Source organism: Crocuta crocuta, unplaced genomic scaffold, assembly GCF_008692635.1.
Source record: "Crocuta crocuta isolate KB4526 unplaced genomic scaffold, BGI_CrCroc_1.0 scaffold705, whole genome shotgun sequence".
NCBI lineage: Eukaryota > Metazoa > Chordata > Mammalia > Carnivora > Hyaenidae > Crocuta > Crocuta crocuta.
The window spans coordinates 390,683-407,427 of NW_027527827.1; the positions used below are offsets into that span (position 1 = coordinate 390,683).

General features: G+C 44.9%; 1 protein-coding gene across 1 annotated transcript in view; it reads left to right on the top strand.

Annotated features, from left to right (window-relative positions):
* The window catches only part of LOC144243436 (putative tetratricopeptide repeat protein 41), a 68,206-nt gene extending 51,847 nt beyond the window's left edge, over positions 1-16,359 (top strand). The window contains exons 13-15 of the mRNA XM_077778491.1: positions 3,416-3,549; positions 15,454-15,583; positions 15,675-16,359. Of these exons, the coding sequence (XP_077634617.1) occupies positions 3,416-3,549; positions 15,454-15,583; positions 15,675-16,359 (949 nt within the window). The remainder of the gene's footprint in view (positions 1-3,415; positions 3,550-15,453; positions 15,584-15,674) is intronic.
* Positions 16,360-16,745: the final 386 nt, after the last annotated feature.

Below are 16,745 nucleotides of genomic sequence, written 5' to 3' on the forward strand. Positions count from 1 at the left end.
GGAGGACATATGCTGTGTGCCTTCTGAGGCATGTGTAGGGTCGGGCAGGGTGCAGGTCCTAGCAAGAACAGAAGCCAGAAGAGAAGAAAAAACAAAAAGAAAAACAAAACCTTTTTCTCTCATGGGGTCCCTTTGCTTTTCCTGTCTCAATAACACTTGTTAAAAAAAGCTAAGGTGGACTTTACTCAGGTCCTGCGGTGAGGTTTTGCAGAGGGGAAGAGAGATCGGACCCAACCCCAAATACAAAGAGAAGTTGTTGGGGAGGGTGATTGGTGGATGGAAAATTATTGAGAAGAAACATCGGGGGGTGAGGAGGATTCAAACTCAATGGACCTAATGAGATTCCTTTTTTTTTTTTTAATGTTTTATTATTTTTGTAATGTTTATTTTTGAGAGAGTGTACAAGTGAGGATGGGCTGAGAGAGATGGGGACAGAGGATCCTAAGCAGGCTCTGCACTGACAGCAATGAGCCCTGCAGGGCCTGAACTCCCAAACCGTGAGATCATGACCTGAGCTGAAGTCAGATGCTCAACTGACTGAGCCACCCAGGCGCCCTGGAACTAACAGGATTCTTTCTAAAAAGCAGGCTGGCGTGATCAGACCTCACGTGGGCTACGACGGGGAATGAGGAACCCGGTTTGGTATTGAGGGTGATCAGACATCAAGGGTCGGGAAGTCTCTTTAAACTGACTTACCCAGATTCCTGCTAAAATTGGACAGTGCAGAGATGAACACAGACATCTAAAAGTTAAGGCCTACTTGAGAAAGAGTGAGAAGACTGTGAGCAGAGTTTGGTCAAGGAGAGATTCTTTGTCAGTTCCTATGTTTGAGAGAGGGGTGTAGGTGTTATCCTACAGGCGGAATCAGTGTTAGCATCTGCCGGATGCCACCACTTCTCTTGACAGGTTGGTATGAGAGAAGGTTCTTTGTGAGTCCAGACACTGATACACCACACCCTCCCTTTGGCTCCGGCTCACACCCTCTCAGAGGCGAGTCAGACAATAGAAAGGCCGGGGATGCTCTAGGTTAAATTATGAAGTTGTGAGTTTTCATGGTTTCTGTCTCCCCACTCTCTGTTCTCTGTCTTAGCTCTCCCTAAAATGAGAGTGAGGGTAGTATCTTCCTCGCAGGATGATTGTGAGGACTAAGAGATCCCATCTAGAAAGTGCATAGCAGAAAGTGTGGCACTTACCAAAAGGGCTCATTAAATGGGGTTCTTAGTATTATCATTTTGCTCCCCATCAGGTAATTGTTCAGGCGATGGATACCACATAAGCCTCATTTTGTGCCTCTTAAGACCCACACCTGTGAACAGAGACAGGCCTTTCGTTAGAGAAGCAAAAAGCTTGACAGTAAAACTATTGCCTCGTAAAAGAAAAATCTAAACACGGAGCATACTGACTGAGTCATTTCTGCTGCCGGGGGGCTGCCCCGTCACAGATCCAGAGCGGGTGGGGTGTGAATCACAGATGCTTAACATTGCTAGTCCATTCGACAGCCTGACCATACTTGGATGCCAACGATCAACCTTCTGGAAAAACAGAAAGCCTCTTTCCCTGTTGAAGGTTGTCCTTAGGTGACCACATCTCTCTTAACATTAGTTAAGACCAGGAGATATTTTGCTGTGCAACTCACCTCATGTCTCACACATGTGTAGATCCTTTGTCTCGGTGGCCAGGCGCCCTCATGACAGTGCTTATGCACTAGGGAAATGGTCTGTGGGATCCTGAGGGTCTTGCAGCATGGGGGTGGGGAGGGCTGGAGAAATGTGCAAAATTAAAAGAAACAGGACAGAGAAGAATGAATAAGCTGTCTTAAGAGGAACAGAGTATGTTCTCAGTAAAGTAGATGTCATCTACTCTTTCTTGACTTTGTGTCCACTCATCAGCAGCTACGCTTTCATGAGCCATCTCTTCAAGGTCAGGTTCCTTCCTCACTTCCCATTTACTGTCTTTGAACTTCAACCTCTACCCAGCTCCATTTTCTCTACTCTGGTGAAAGTCATCAGGAACATGTTAAATGTGTCCCTTTGCACTTTCTGATCTTGTTGGCCTTCTCTGGCTGAAGTATTGGTGCTGACTCCCTTCCCAAAACGGCTCTCTTCTGGTTCCTGAGATACCCTCCTTCCTGGATCTCTTCTCTCATGATCCCTGCTCAGTTTCTTTTGTGGGTTTCCTCTTTCTCTCACTGACTCTTGTTCAAATGATGGTGCTGTCTTGAGTTCAGTTCATGGATGCCGTGCTTGGGTGCTGGTCTCAATTTTAGCCCCTCAACCTCACCTGTGCCTAGAGCTTCAGCCATAAGGTTCTGGCTGTCCGTCGCCATGTCCTTCTCAGACCTATCATCTGTCGGATGTCTCCATGTGAGTAATGCTAAGTATTTGGGCATTTCTGAGTCCACATTCTCAAGACTGGACATGTCCAGCCTCTCTTCCTGATGAAATGGGTCTTCTCCTGTTTCGCCCAGTGCAGACGCCAGGGCGTCATCTTGATTATAGTCATCATCAGTCACTATACTAAAGACCTTACTTGCATTTTCTTATTGAATCCTCTTTTTTTTTTTTAATTTTTATTTATTTTTGAGAGAGAGAGAGAGAGAGAGAGAATCTGAAGCAGGCTCCAGGCTCGGAGTTATCAGCACAGAGCCCGATGCAGGGCTCAAACCCACGAACTGTGAGATCACGACCTGAGCCGAAGTCGGACACTCAACCAACTGAGCCACCCAGGCGCCCTCATTGAATCCTTGAAACAATTCTGTTAAGGTCATTGTGAATGTGAGAAAGCTGAGGTTCACATTAGGATGCTTGCCCAGCTTTTAAGTGGTCAAGTGAGGACTAGCACTCAGAGAGTCTGATTGCAGAGCTGTTTGCCTAGCCAACCTCTGTGTCACTACCAGGCCTGTCTGACTTGAGGGCTCAAGTTCCTAGCCACGTCACTCTACTGAGTGAGCGGTGAGGCCCCAATGAGCCCAGCACCGGGGCCATGACATTCAATGTGGCGCCCAGCCTCAGCGGTCTCCTTTCTTGCCCGGGGCCTTGCATCGTCTCAGACCCTTATTCTTCCACTGGACTAACTGGCCTTCCTGACTGTAGCCTCACCTGCTTCAGTTTCTCCTCCACATCTGCCATCCAGGTGAATTTTCCAAAATGCACATTAGATCACATCATGCTCTTAATGGAGATTCTGCAATACAAAAGCCCCAAACCCTTAGGTTTGCACTCAGTGCCCTTCATGAGTGGCTGGTCCTTTGTTTCAGTCTTCAGCCTCTGCTCCTACCTTGGGAAGTTCTCTGTGGGCACAGATTAGTTTTACTCATCTTTGAGCCCCAGCCCTGAATGTTTGTTGAATGAATGAATGAATGAATGAATGCAGTGTGACTTTGATGCAAAACTTTAATGAAATTTTTCTTTTCTAGATGCCAAAGGAAGCAAGCAGTTGAATATTATAAACAAGTGATACAAATTAAGGAAAACGCAGGGACTTTCACCAACTCCTCACTCGTCAGGAAGCAGCTGAGCATTAGCCTAAGTGACACCTTGTGTAAATTAGGTAATTGCTGATGTTTTTCTATTAGAAGTGGGTGACTTTTCCCTTTGACCTGCATACTTGGCTTATTTAAAAAATGTCTTCATTTTTGAAGCAGGCAACTCCTGTTGACTATGTAAGCTACTTGTTTACCTTCCCTCATCAGGAAAGCATCTTAGTCTGGGCTGCTGTAACAATACCCCAGGCTGGGAGGCCTTGACAACAGATACCTGTTTTTCACAGTTCTGGAAGCTGGGAAGTCCCAGATCGAGGCACAATAGACTCATGAGAGAGCCTGTTTCCTGGTTCATAGACAGATGTCTTCTCACTGTGGTGGGAGGACGGATGCCTCTTCTATGAGGGCACCGATCCCATTCCTGAGGGGTTTGCCCTCCTGACTCACTCACCTCCCAACGGCCTCATCTCCGAATACCATCATGTTGGGGGTTAGGAGTTCAGCATAAGAATTTGGGGGGGAGACACACGCAGTCCATGATGGAAAGAAGTCTTTCCATCTGTCTCTCAATCTGCTGTGGGCGGGACGCTGTGCCCAACTAGACCTGGTCTTGTCAGCTGCACATCTTGTCAGCATCGCTTCCTTTCCCTGCCCGTCTGTTGTAAGACACTGTTTGTATAGGAATAGCCTCTCCACGCTTATTCCCGTGACCCTGGAGTAACACATGACTGAAAATCACAAATGGTTTTTCACATGGGCCTAGCTTTGGTTGAATGTTTTTTAATTTTTTTAAGTTTATTTGTTTATTTTGAGGGAGAGAGAAAGAGAGAGAGAGACCTTGCGTGCACATGAGTGGGGGAGAGGCAGAGAGAGAATTCCCAAGCAGGCTCTGTACAGTCATCGCAGAGCCCAATGTGGGGCTTGATCTCATGAACGGTGAGATCTGCGTTGAGATCAAGAGTCAGACGGTTAACCAACTGAGCCCCCCAGACACCTGTGATTTTACACATAGAGTGGAAGACTCAGTGCCTCAGACCTGCCCCCAGATTTGAAGGCACTTTCTCATTACAAATAAAAGTTAAAAATTGTAAAGTGAAATGAGAGTTAAAAAATTGAGATAAAAAATGTGGCCTTAAACCTGACTGGGCGGGGAGGGCGGTCAGGGTTGGGTGAATTTACTCCTTTTGCTTCTTTTTGCTGCTTTTATTACCATTTTGCTCCCCTTCTTGGGAGAGGTTCCCATTCTCTCTCTGAGTTTCTTCCACCAGAATGTTGTTATCACCAGTGGTTTGTAGTGAACACTGAGTTTCTTCTTCACCGGTACTACCATTCCTGAACCCTAAGGTGAGTTTTGTGTGTCTGACCCCCAGTAAGCCAATCTCTGAGTCAACAGCTTTGAAGCAGAAAAGTTTTATTATCCGAAGAGCAGCCCAGTGAGAAGGCAAGGGATTGGTCTCGAATCTGCCTTGTCTTTGTTGAGCCTGGAGATAGTTTATATGGGGCAACAAGGTGTGTGTGGGTTAGGGTGGGAACTGGATGGGTCTTGAAACTTCTCAAGGACCGGCTCGAAACTTCCGGGACTTTGTGCCGTTGGGGCATCTGGGCTCCATCCAACAGTCTCAGCGTTACATGTTGGCTCCGTGTCTGTAAGGCAAGTGCGATCAGGTAGCCTCCCTCCTTGGCTCCTGTAGCCAGTGCTAGGAAAACAAAGACAGGGAACGAGGTTCAGGATTTCGCAAGGCCGTGGGAGAATGTGCCTGCGTGCAGCATGTGAGGTTGCAGCGGGAGAAGAGCCTAGAGAAAGTTTACATGGGTAAAGAAACATGTGCCCAGCTCCACCACCTCAGGTGAGATTTATTCACATTTTGAGGACCAGACTATTGAAGGGCTTCCAAGAAGCCTCATGAGAGGGGGGTCGTCCTCTCCAGGCTCCACTATAGCCAGGGACCACAGTGGCCGTGCCTTGTCCTTCACTGTCTCAGTACTCACTTGGCCCCGTATCCCAGGACCCTGTTAGCTTGCTCTTCAGGGAGTGGCCACACAATGAATTCTGTCATTTGCCTGGAGTGTCGCTGCTGAACTTGGACACCCAGGAGAATGGAGAGATGAACTGGGGGTACTGCACACAGTGCTCGGACAGCACCCGGAAGGCTGGCCCCAGCTGGAGGGAAGGATGGGGTGGGGGGAAATCAGGGGTGCTTCCCAACCTTGGTGCCTCCAATCGGTGAGCTCCTGTTGTATCAGATAGAGACCTCTCGGCTCTCGTGGGGCTTTATTTCTTCTGGTTGGCTAGACCGGAAGTCTCACTGTCTACAAGTGCCAAGACTGGAAACATCCTGAAATGCCGTGGGGGGTCATGGAATCTCACTGCCACAGAGCATGGCTGACTAACCTAAACATGTTTTCAACCGGGGTGTGAATTTGTCCCTCAGGACAGACGTCTGGAGGAAATTTGATTGTCAGGACAGGGGCCAGGGTTGCTGGCAAACGTCCTACCATGCTTAGGACAGCCCCCCAAAAGCAAAAACTTTTCAAGGCCAAAATATCAAAGTGCCAAGGTTGAGAAACCCTGAGTTAATGAACCCCCTTCCCCAACACGTGTGTTGACCTACAGTAAGACATGATCGCTTTTAGCCTAGTCATTTGCTACGGAGTTAAAAAGTCTCAAATACTTGGGACACCTGGGTGGCTTAGTCGGTTAAGCATCCGACTTTCGCTTAGGTCATGATCTCACGGTTAGTGGGTTTGAGCCCCGTGTCGGGCTCTGTGCTGACTGCCAGCTTAGAGCCTGGAGCCTATTTCAGAGTCTGTGTCTCCCTGTCTCTCTGACTCTTCCCTGTTCACGCTGTCTCTTTCTCTCGCCTAGAAATAAATTTAAAAAAAACATTAAAAAAATTTTTTTAAAAAGTCTCAAATACTTGATATCTGCAGGGAAAGGTGATTTTCAGTCCATGAATTCAGGAGCACATGTGCACGTATGTGTGTGTGTGTGTGTGTGTACAGTGTTTTTTTTCCCAGTGTTTCCAGACTAGATGTGTGAAGGATTTTTTTTTACAACCAGAAAATGCAAATGTAAAATCTATGCAAAAGGTACTATACACCTAATCTAGTTGCTTCGTATTAATAGTTTGTTACCAGTTTTGGTGCCTGGTCTATGATGGAAATATAATACATTCATTTATCTCAGATAAGCAGTTTATTAGCATGTGTATCATTCTTACTCGTGGGAGCACTCAGCGATGAGTAACTCCAAGGAGTGGTTAGAACTTGGGTCTATATACCTAACTTGGCAGGGGAAAGGGAAGGTGGGGAAGAGAGGCACTTAGGGAAAAACAAATTATTATTTGGAAAGATTAATGGGCCCTTAGGAGAATAAATGATGCGTAGTTTGCATCAACGTCTGTCTAGGCGTGGTACCAGGTTCTTGAGTCCCGGAAGAGAAGATTTGAGTTGCCCCTGGGGAGGGGATTTATTAATCCTTGAGACCTTTTGGGGGGCTTTGCTTTTAGGCACATATGGAATTTCAAGAACTCAAATGCCTTCAGCTCAAAATAATTTCTTATGTCGTTAAGAATGTGGCGTGCTTAGGGCGGGGGTAACATATCCTGGTCCCCTTTGTCTGTGTTTAATGGAGAATGTCTATCTAAATGGAATGTGCTTGAGCGGACTCGAAGTAAGCCAGAGCCACATATACTTGGGACTCCTCAGCATTAGTTATTTTGAAAGAAGTCTCAGGCCCTCTTTAGTAAAAGTGTTACTGAACATCAGTCATCAGAGCAGCTGACACTCCACGTATTTTGCATTGAGGGAAACAAAGAACCATGGTGTACCGAGGATTTCCAGTTATCTATTCAGTGCATATTTATCTTAATTGCTTTATAGATTATAATGGATGGTGCAATTGTAAGGATGACTAGTTTGTTTGTAGATCTGGGGTGGTTTGGGAGAATTATCCACCTTGTGAAGATAAAAAAGCCTCCTAACCCCACCCCCCTGCCCCCCTCCCAAGCCCAGAGCGCTCAGCATGAGGCTGTCCATGTGGATGAGCTGGTAGAATGGTTGCTAATACCAGTCACTTTGTGATGTTGGATTGGAGGATCATGTAAGAAACTACTGTTTGTTCCCTTCATCTGTAGCTTGTCTCCCTTGTGGGGTCAGTCCCTTGGGGTGCTCAGCTGTGGCCTGCTTGTCACTTTGAAGTTGTCCCTTAGATCCTTCAACATAAATGTTATGATTGCCATATGGCCTGTATTTCAATTCAGATGATCCTAAATGTACCTTCTCAATTTGGTAACAGTCTGTCGTGGTCTTCTCTGGATGCAGACAAACAGGCAGAAGCGAGGTTCCCTGTGCTGGAGGGATTGTCCTGAGTGTTCTGGGGATATGAAAACAAAAGATAACTTTAGCCTTTAACTAACCTCTTCTTTCGTTAGGAGGCAAAACAAACCTATAATAAAAGATACAACATGTCAACGTTTTAAAACAGCCTGGCTGGGGGAGATGGAACTGCACTGCAGTTTTAGCTTGGCTTCAGCTGGCATGTGACCTCAGCTGGTCGCAGCCCCTCTGGCCGTGGCCTGTCCCTGGCAACTCTGAAAATAAGGGTGGAGTTCTTTGAGACCTTATGCAGAGTTCATATGCCATGCTCAAGTGTAAAGGAAGACAGTGATCAGTGTCAGTAGCAGGAGGTTTTTTCGGGGAAAGCCTCTTGGGAGGGACCTTCAGGAAGTGGAGGGTGTGAACCGAGGGAGAAAGGGGTGCTTCTGAGTAGAAGAACAGCATGAACAAAGGTGGGAATAAACAAAGATGTGGAGGGGACAGCTGGGGGCTGTCATGAGGGGCTCTGAGAAAGGGAGGGACAGGAGGTGAAGAAGTAGGAGAGCAGGCAGCGTGGGGTAAGCAGCCGGTGTGCCTGATTTGAAGGCAGTCCTGCCCGTGGGAGTGTGGGAGCGCAGGAGTGCGGGTTTTCACATTGAAGAAGCCTGGGGGCCCAGTGATCCTCTGATGGGCTTGTTCTACTGAGGAGACTGTTTTGGGAACTATTTAGATTTACTTAGAGCTCATCAAGGTGGTCTAAAGTCTGTCTACACGTACAGAGTGGAGCACATTTCCTGTCCCTTGTCAGGAAGCAAGAATTCCCGTCCCTTCAAAGGTCCTGTAGCTGGACTGAGAATCAGGTTGACGTGAGACAGATTAACAGGAGAAAATCAAATTTAATGACTTACATTTGGGGAATCCACACAGACACAGAAATTTCAAAGGCAGGCAACATGAGGTATCTATGTCATCCTGAACTAAGAGAACTGGGATTTCAGAGGCGAGCACAGTTCACCGGCGGTAAGAAGAGCAGATGTTTGGCAGTGGATGTTTGCCCTGCCATACAGATGGGGCACTCAGATAAAACTGATCTCTGCTGATTTATTATGGCTGAGACCCCAATGTAGATTCTTCTGTGTAGTCAAGGTACCTTTCTTTTTGCTCTGCCAGTGCTGGGAGGGCCAGGAAGTGCATCAACGGGTTCTTTCTGGGTATTTACACAGTTTGCCTGCATATCCAAGGAAAGTGGCGGCTGTGTTCCAGGGTAACAACATGGAGAGAAATGACCGAAATTGCATTTTATTTTATTTTATTTTATTAAAAAAATTTTTTTTTGAGAGGGAGGGAGAGAGGTAGAAAAAGAGAGAGGGAGGGGGAGAATCCCAAGCATTCTTCGTGCTGTCAGGGCAGAGCTCGATACGGAGCTCGAACTCATGAACCATGAGATCGTGACCTGAGCCAAAATCAAGAGTCACATGCTTAACTGACTGAGCCACCCAGGTGCCCCCCAAATTGCATTTTAACCTACTGAAAACAATCTTTAGTAGACTTTTCATATTTTGGTTTGGGTTATAGATGAACAATAATAAATTGCTAGCTTGAAAGTCTTGGCACTTCCTTAGTCATTTATTCTTTTATTATTACCTTTGATCAACATGTGGGATCCAGTGTAAACTTTCTAGCTAGAAGGGAGCGGGATTCCAGCAAGGATAATTCAGATTTTAACTATAGCCTTTTCAGGCATGAGATTATCGTAAACACATATTAAGACAATGGATTTGTGAGGGGCAATAAATTCTACATTTTGTTTCTTCTTCTGATCATGGTTTTCTGAGGCACTGACTCAAAAATGAAGTCTTTTTGTGTAATATATCCTGTACAGTTTGTCTTTCAACTTCAATCCAGCTTCAAAACAAATTTTAACCTGATAAAACTGTTAATTCTGGAGATTTTAATACTAACCCTGACTATGAAAAGAGGATTTTTGTGATTTATGTTCCAAGCTGCTTCTGACACAGAGCTGTCTTACTGTTCTCCTTCTCTGATAACTGTTTTTATTCATGTATTTATGTATGTATGTATTTATTTATTTATGAGAGAGCTCATATGTGCACAAGTGGGGAAATGGCAGAGGTGGGGGTGAGAGAGAATCCCAAGCAGGCTCCATGCTGTCAGTGCAGAGCCCAAGGTGGGGCTCTGTGCCACGAATCATAAGATCAAGACCTGAGTCGAGATCAAGAGTCGGATACTCAACCGACCAAGCAACCCAGGTGCCCCTCTGATAAGTGTTTTAAATCTGTCTATTGAGAAATAATTTCAGTGGGAGCATGGCCTTCATATCCCATAATATCAAGCTGAGTGTTCTGTACTGAATTGTTTATTTTGGAAGAAGTATGATAGATGAGGTTCATGTTACTTCCCTCTCCCTGGAATTCTTTTAAAAAAAGAAATGCCAACCATCTCCGTCAAATTTAGAACGAAGAACTTAAACACGCTCTTGTGGGTGACTTTCCATACGGTGAGTCAGTCCTCTCTCCTCAGAGGAGTTTTCAATGCTTGTCTCAGCTGGGTCCTCTATAGCATTAGGTCTCTTAATCCAAAAATGTCAGGTAAGTGATATAGACAGACTGCCTTTCAATTTTATTTTATTCTTTCCTTTAGAGAGAGAGAGATAGAGAGCACACATAGGGGATGGAAGAAAGAGAGACAGAGAGAGAGAATCCCAAACAGGGGCTCAATCTCATGACTCTGGGATCATGACCTGAGCTGAAATCGAGTTGGATGCTCAACCCACTAAGCCACTCAGGCATCCCATACATTTCAATTTTAACTTCAACATATAAATATAATTATTTCCTCAAACTCTTAAATTTAGAATTAAGACTTTTTTTTTAAATGGGTCCTCTGATTGGAATTAGCCATCATCTTTCTCAAAATGTAACACCCACAATTTCCAGTTTTAGTTTCTGTAGGGTGAGAACTTGGACGATTGTGATGGTTTGTGTAAGATCCTTCTAGGTTGCTATCTCTTTCTTCCCTCCATCTTTTATGGTTGCCTTGCCCTGGAATTTGAAAGAATTCCAAAGCATTCAGCCTATTTTTCATAGAGAACAACTCTCATTTCATTTTTTAAAAGTAGACTACATGCCCTTTGTGGAGCCAAATGCGGGGCTTAAACTCATGACCCTGAGATCAAGACCTGAGCTGAGACCAAGAGTTAGATGCTTAACTACCTGAGCCACGCAGGCAGCCCACCAAAGATGTACTTTAGATCTAATACTCTTGTGGCTCAATAGAGGATGGGGCTGGTGTAAGAGGGGACTGGAGAGTCTCTTATGTTAACTGAGACCAGGACAGTAGAAATGGAGAGAAAAGGTTGCATTTGAGATTTAGGAGGTACATCTGACTGTGATCAGTATTTGATTGGATGTGGAAGGTGAGAGAAGGGAATAGAAGTATCCCCCAGTGTATGGCCCCTACCAGAGGTCATTGCATCTGGGTAGATAAGGTTGTTGCCATTTTAAGACAGAAGGCACAGGTTGAGAGTTGAGGCGGCGTCCGTGATGAGCTAATTTAGGGCATGTTGACTTTGAATCTCTTACGTGAGTGGAGACGTTCAGTAGGCAGTAGAGTATATGACTCTGGTGCGTAGGAACTAGAAGGCTGAGCTGGAGAAAAATATTTTGGAGGCCTTAGCATATGCTCGGTGGGTCAACCTGGTAGAATGGTTGAAATAGCCAAGAAGAATGTAAGACAAGAAGATGGCAGGAGACAGAAGTTGGAAGAATGCCAGTATTTAGGGAGTGGGCAGAGGAAAGGGTTGTAGTAAAAGGTGAGGAGTGGCTGTAGAGCTAGGCTGAGAGTAAAGTCATGGAACCCGAGAAAGAATAGAGCTGACAACTGACCACCAGCCCGAGAGCAGACCCTTGCACCACATAGGCCACAGGGAACCTTCGTTTTAGTGGAGCAGTAGGGGCAAAAGCCTGTGTAAGAGAGAAAAATGAGTTTGGTCCCTCTGCTCAAAGGTGGGGTCTGCACAGGCCCCTGAATCGGTGGAGTGAACTCACGCAGTCCTGGGGCAGAGGACAGAGGTTGTTGCTTGCCATCTGCAGCTGTGTCCCTGTGAACAGATCGGCCAGTGGTCTCAGTGGACAGGGGTGGAGTGAAAGACCCCCCTCCCCCAACACATACCCTCTTTTATTGTTTCCTTTTAGGGCAGACACAGAAAGCTCATGGAGACATCCAGTTGCAGCCTTTCACTTTGAGACCATGATAGCTTTCTCCCTCCCTAATATGCTTGTAGACACACGTTTATTGAAAGAATGAGTAAACAAGCTTAATTTTCAAACTGAAAGGCTTCTGACAAAGACACTTTGGACATAGCATACTTGGCAAACAAAGATAAAGTTTCAACAAAGAACTTCTAGGTACTGCATAATCTTCCTTCCTCATTCACATTGGCAGGACGTCTTCCGGGTGGAGAATATAGAAAGGGGTTGTCTCTACCTCTTAGCCCACTCACTCCCGCATAGGCAGGGAGCTCGCTGTTGGGCAGTGTCTATATGGGCGATTGGACTTCCTGAGGCCCTCCGCCCACACCTGAGATCTTCCTTGCTAGCTGGTGGCAACCACCTGCATTGCAACTATGGGCTGGGGAGAAAGTAAACACAGGGCTGGCATTGCCAAATCCCACGTATTAGGTGACAGCAAACATTAGAGGAAGCATGAGGCTTAAATTTCAGTAGAGTACAGACTAGAAAATGTTGTACGTTAAAAGGATACATAAAAGAGCAGAAGATTGTCCTTGGATAAAAGATCTTGCTTTCTTTTTCCAGAGGAAATAGTAAAGTTACCACTTTATTTTTTACTTTATTCTTTTAATAATGTTTATTTATTTATTTGGAGAGAGAGAGAGACTGAGAGTGAGTGAGTGGGGGAGGGGCAGAGAGAGAGAGAGGGAGAGAGAATCCCAAGCAGGCTCTGTGCTATCAGCGCAGAGCCTGATTTGGGGCTCGATCTCATGAACCATGAGATTATGACCTTAGCCAAAATCAAGAGTCAGATGCTCAACAGACTGAGCCACTCAGGTGCCCCCCACTTTATTTTTTATATTAGCTGTGAAAAAGTTGGGGGGTGAGGATGAGAACTTACTATTTAAAATTCAGAACAGATTTTCAAGGTGATTGGTAGGACTCCATTCCCTGTTTTCTTACCTCTGATTCACATTCTGTCCATAAGTGCAAAATGAAAAGATAGCTGATGGTTCCACCCTACCTATATTTTTATGAAAATCTCCTAAGGATCCATTGCAACAGTGTTCTCTTTACCTGCTTCTAGAAGTTATAGTGCTTGGATCCCAGGGACCTGGCTTTGAATCCCAGTCTGGCTGGTTTCTGGACAAAGCTTCTCTGAGTCTCAATTTTTTTACTGGCCAAAAAGGGATAATAATAATAATAATAATAATAATAATAATGAAGTCCATCGGGTTATTTTGAAGATTTAATGAGATGATGTATGCAGAAAGACCAACAGAATGCCCAATTAATGTTAGGCTCCCTCTCCATCCAGAATGAAGAGTTGAAGTAAGAAGAGGTTCAGTGGCTTCTGTCTAATTTAATCGAACCCATCCTGGTCTGTCTTCTTCCCTGGGCGGGGAGGTCTGAAGAGGCTGGGTCGTGCTGCCCAGCTAGTCCTGACCCCAAGGGAGGATGGGATGGCCTGGGGCTGGGCCTGAGGCAAGGATGTCCTCTCCTGGTAGCTACTGTGCTTGTTGCCAGAAAGAGCTGATTGGATTGTGTCTGAGGACGGAGCTATAGATACCGTCCAGAATCCCCAGGCGCCTGAGGATCCAAGATGTGTGGCCAGGGGGTAGTCTGAGGAGCCGGAGCCGGAAATGGTGTGTGTTAGGGACAGCGGTAGCTGGTCTGTGTGGCAAGTCGGAGCCTCTTAAAGGGCCTTGGGCAGAACGAGCATTCTGTGCGGCCCGGTTATTGGCGCCCAGAAGGTCTCTGAGAATGAGTTTTTCAGCTGCCGCCTGAGACATCTGGCTCTTCTTCTCCACTTTACCTTATAAGGCCAGTTAAGACCAAGGCGTCATGGCCATCCAGAGCAGGGCAACTCACAAGTGCATTCTGCTCTCCGAGACTGGGAACACAGGGAGTTATGAAAATAACTTTTCTTCAAAAAGAAGAAAAATAGCCACAGATTATGAAGCAGAGCCAAGAGCGACAGCTCCCAACCAGACGCTGAGACCCGGGGTATGACTCATGAGGCAGGGCTACAAAGTGAACGTTTCTGCCAATAGAAGCCTCGGCTGGCTCTCCGAAGGACAATCCAGAACGAGGGAAGCGGCAGCCTAGGGTAGCAGTCGAGGACACGGGCTTGGGAATGAAGCCGGCCTTGGATCACTCCACCAGGAACGGGAGCAAGTTCCTTTGTTCAGTGTTCACCTCTTTAGAAGACAATAGACACGCACTGCAAGTTCTCTGGAAGGACACGTGTTTAAAAGACTGACGGGGTGGGGGGGGGGCGCGCCTGGGTGGCTTAGTCGGTTAAGGGTCTGACTTTCGCTTAGGTCATGATCTCGCGGTTCGTGGGTTCGGGCCCCGCGTCGGGCTCTGTGCTGACTGCCAGCTCAGAGCCTGGAGCCTGTGTCGGTCTGTGACTCCCTCTCTCTCTGATCCTCCCCTGCTCACGCTGTCTCTCTCTCTCTCTCCTAGAAATAAATAAATAAAAAAAATTAAAAAAATAAATAAAAGACTGACGGGGACCGAGATGGGAGGGACACTTTTTACTTCATATCTTCATACATTTTCATTTTGAATCCTGTGGATGCGTGTCCTATTAGAAGGCTAAATGAGAAAAAAATAGACAAAGATGCTAGTTTATATCTTTTAGGATTACACAGGCTTGATGGGTGGCAATCATGTAATTTAAAGTCGTTGTTATTACTTTTATTAATATGGGGATGTTGGCTGGGTCACCTGCCAGTGGTTTTTACCCTTAGGATCTTGGTAGTCTCTTTGTCACACATCCAGATTGATGCCCTGTATACACTGGCCTTACATTATGTTCATTACTAGTGGTATAAATTCAGCTCCTTAAAAGCAGTCTTGTAAATGGGTAAAATGAGTAAATGAATAAATGAATAAATTTGCCACTTGCAAATTATATATATATATATATAAACATTTTAGAGAATTATGTTACATTATTGACTTATTGACAGTGGCACCTAGCATTATATAATGCACACCTATAGACCCGTTGCCTATATTCACCAATTGTTCACGTTTTGACCACATTTGCTTTCTTTCTCTGTTTCATACGTGCATGTCCATCCATATTTTTTCCCGCACTATTTGAATGTTAGTTGCTGACATGAGACTTCTGTCTGTAAATACTTCAGCGTGTGTCTTCAAAGTACAATGACATTCTCCTATATAACCAAGTACACTTATCAAACCTGGGAAATTTGACCATTACATAAGGCTGTTATTTAAAGTGCAATTTATATTTAAATGTCCCCAAGTGTTCTAGTAAATATTCTTTTTTTAAATGTTTATTTTTATTTACTTTGAGAGAAAGAGTGCGTGTGTGTGCATGAGAGGGAGGGGCAGAGAAAGATGCTAATATTCATATTTTCAAATATCCAGCAGGTCAGTTATTCTTAAATGACTCTGGTCATCACATCCTGACTGAAGCAGTGGGCTATTTGTACAGATCACTTGACTTAAGGGCGACCTACCTGGGATCTTCTCATTCATCAATCCACGGAATCCTGCAGTGAGTTTCTGTTCTGTGTCTCAAAAAGAAACCTGCTTCTGGCTATTCACATGGTACATGTGGCCTCTTGACAATTTTTGGTCTTTTGCAGACTTCTGAGGGAAATTGAGCGGACCAGGAGTAGAAGATGTTGGCCTCAAGGCATGAGTCAGCAGTATTCCGAGGGTTCTAGGAATGGCACCTCATTATGGGAGTACTTGCTTAAATTAGACTACCACTGTGCTCAGAGTACGAATACAGTGAGCTCTGCAATATGCATGAATGCAGAGAAGCTACAGAGAGCTAAAAGCATGGACTTGCCACCTCATACAATTTCAGATAAATCAAAATGTGCTCCTGGAAAAGGGAAAAAGGTCTTGAGACCCATCTTTTCTATTTCTGTTGAGGAGAGGACACGACGGAAGACACAGGATAATGTGGATCCATGGAATGGCCCAGAAAAAGAAGGCTCAATGAAAAAGAAAGATTATTCCTCTAAGGTTTTATCTTTGAGTAAAATGGATGGTGTAGTAAAGCTTTCGAGGCAAAAGATTTTGTCAACTAAAAGTGAGGGTGGAGAAGGCCAAATCACCACAATCTACCATCATCTGTTGGCAGGGAGGTCTCTTACCACAAATAATCCCTGGGAATCCATATCTGAGCTCATATCAGAAAAGTGGCTTTTTCATAGCCCAGAATACAGTTCAATTCCCCAGAAGAGTTTTTTGCAGAGAAGATTTCAGTTTGAAACCAAATCGTTGAAGACCTCAAATGACACTAATAAAGCAAAAGAATGATCATGGGAGTTTTTGTGTCTGTAATTTCTTTCTACTTGCCTTTATTTAGAACTCTTTGATGAGATCTTTTCTTTTATAACTCTTAGAAGTGGTGATAATCGAAGTCTAGGGTCTTGATTTTTTAGTTCTTTAAAAGATGTAGCAGATTGTAGCTAAAAAGCACAACTTTGAAGTGATTCATATTTCCATGGTAGGTAGAAGAATGTTGATCTCACATGGTTCCATATCTAAAAATATGCTAAAGCAGTGCTATTAATGTTCTAACTGAATTACTTTTACATTGATATAGTTTATTTTGAATTTATGAATTGATTTTCCATGTAAATAAAATTTATGATTGCTATCACCAAAACTTTTTATGCAACATGAACAAGAAAAGATAAATC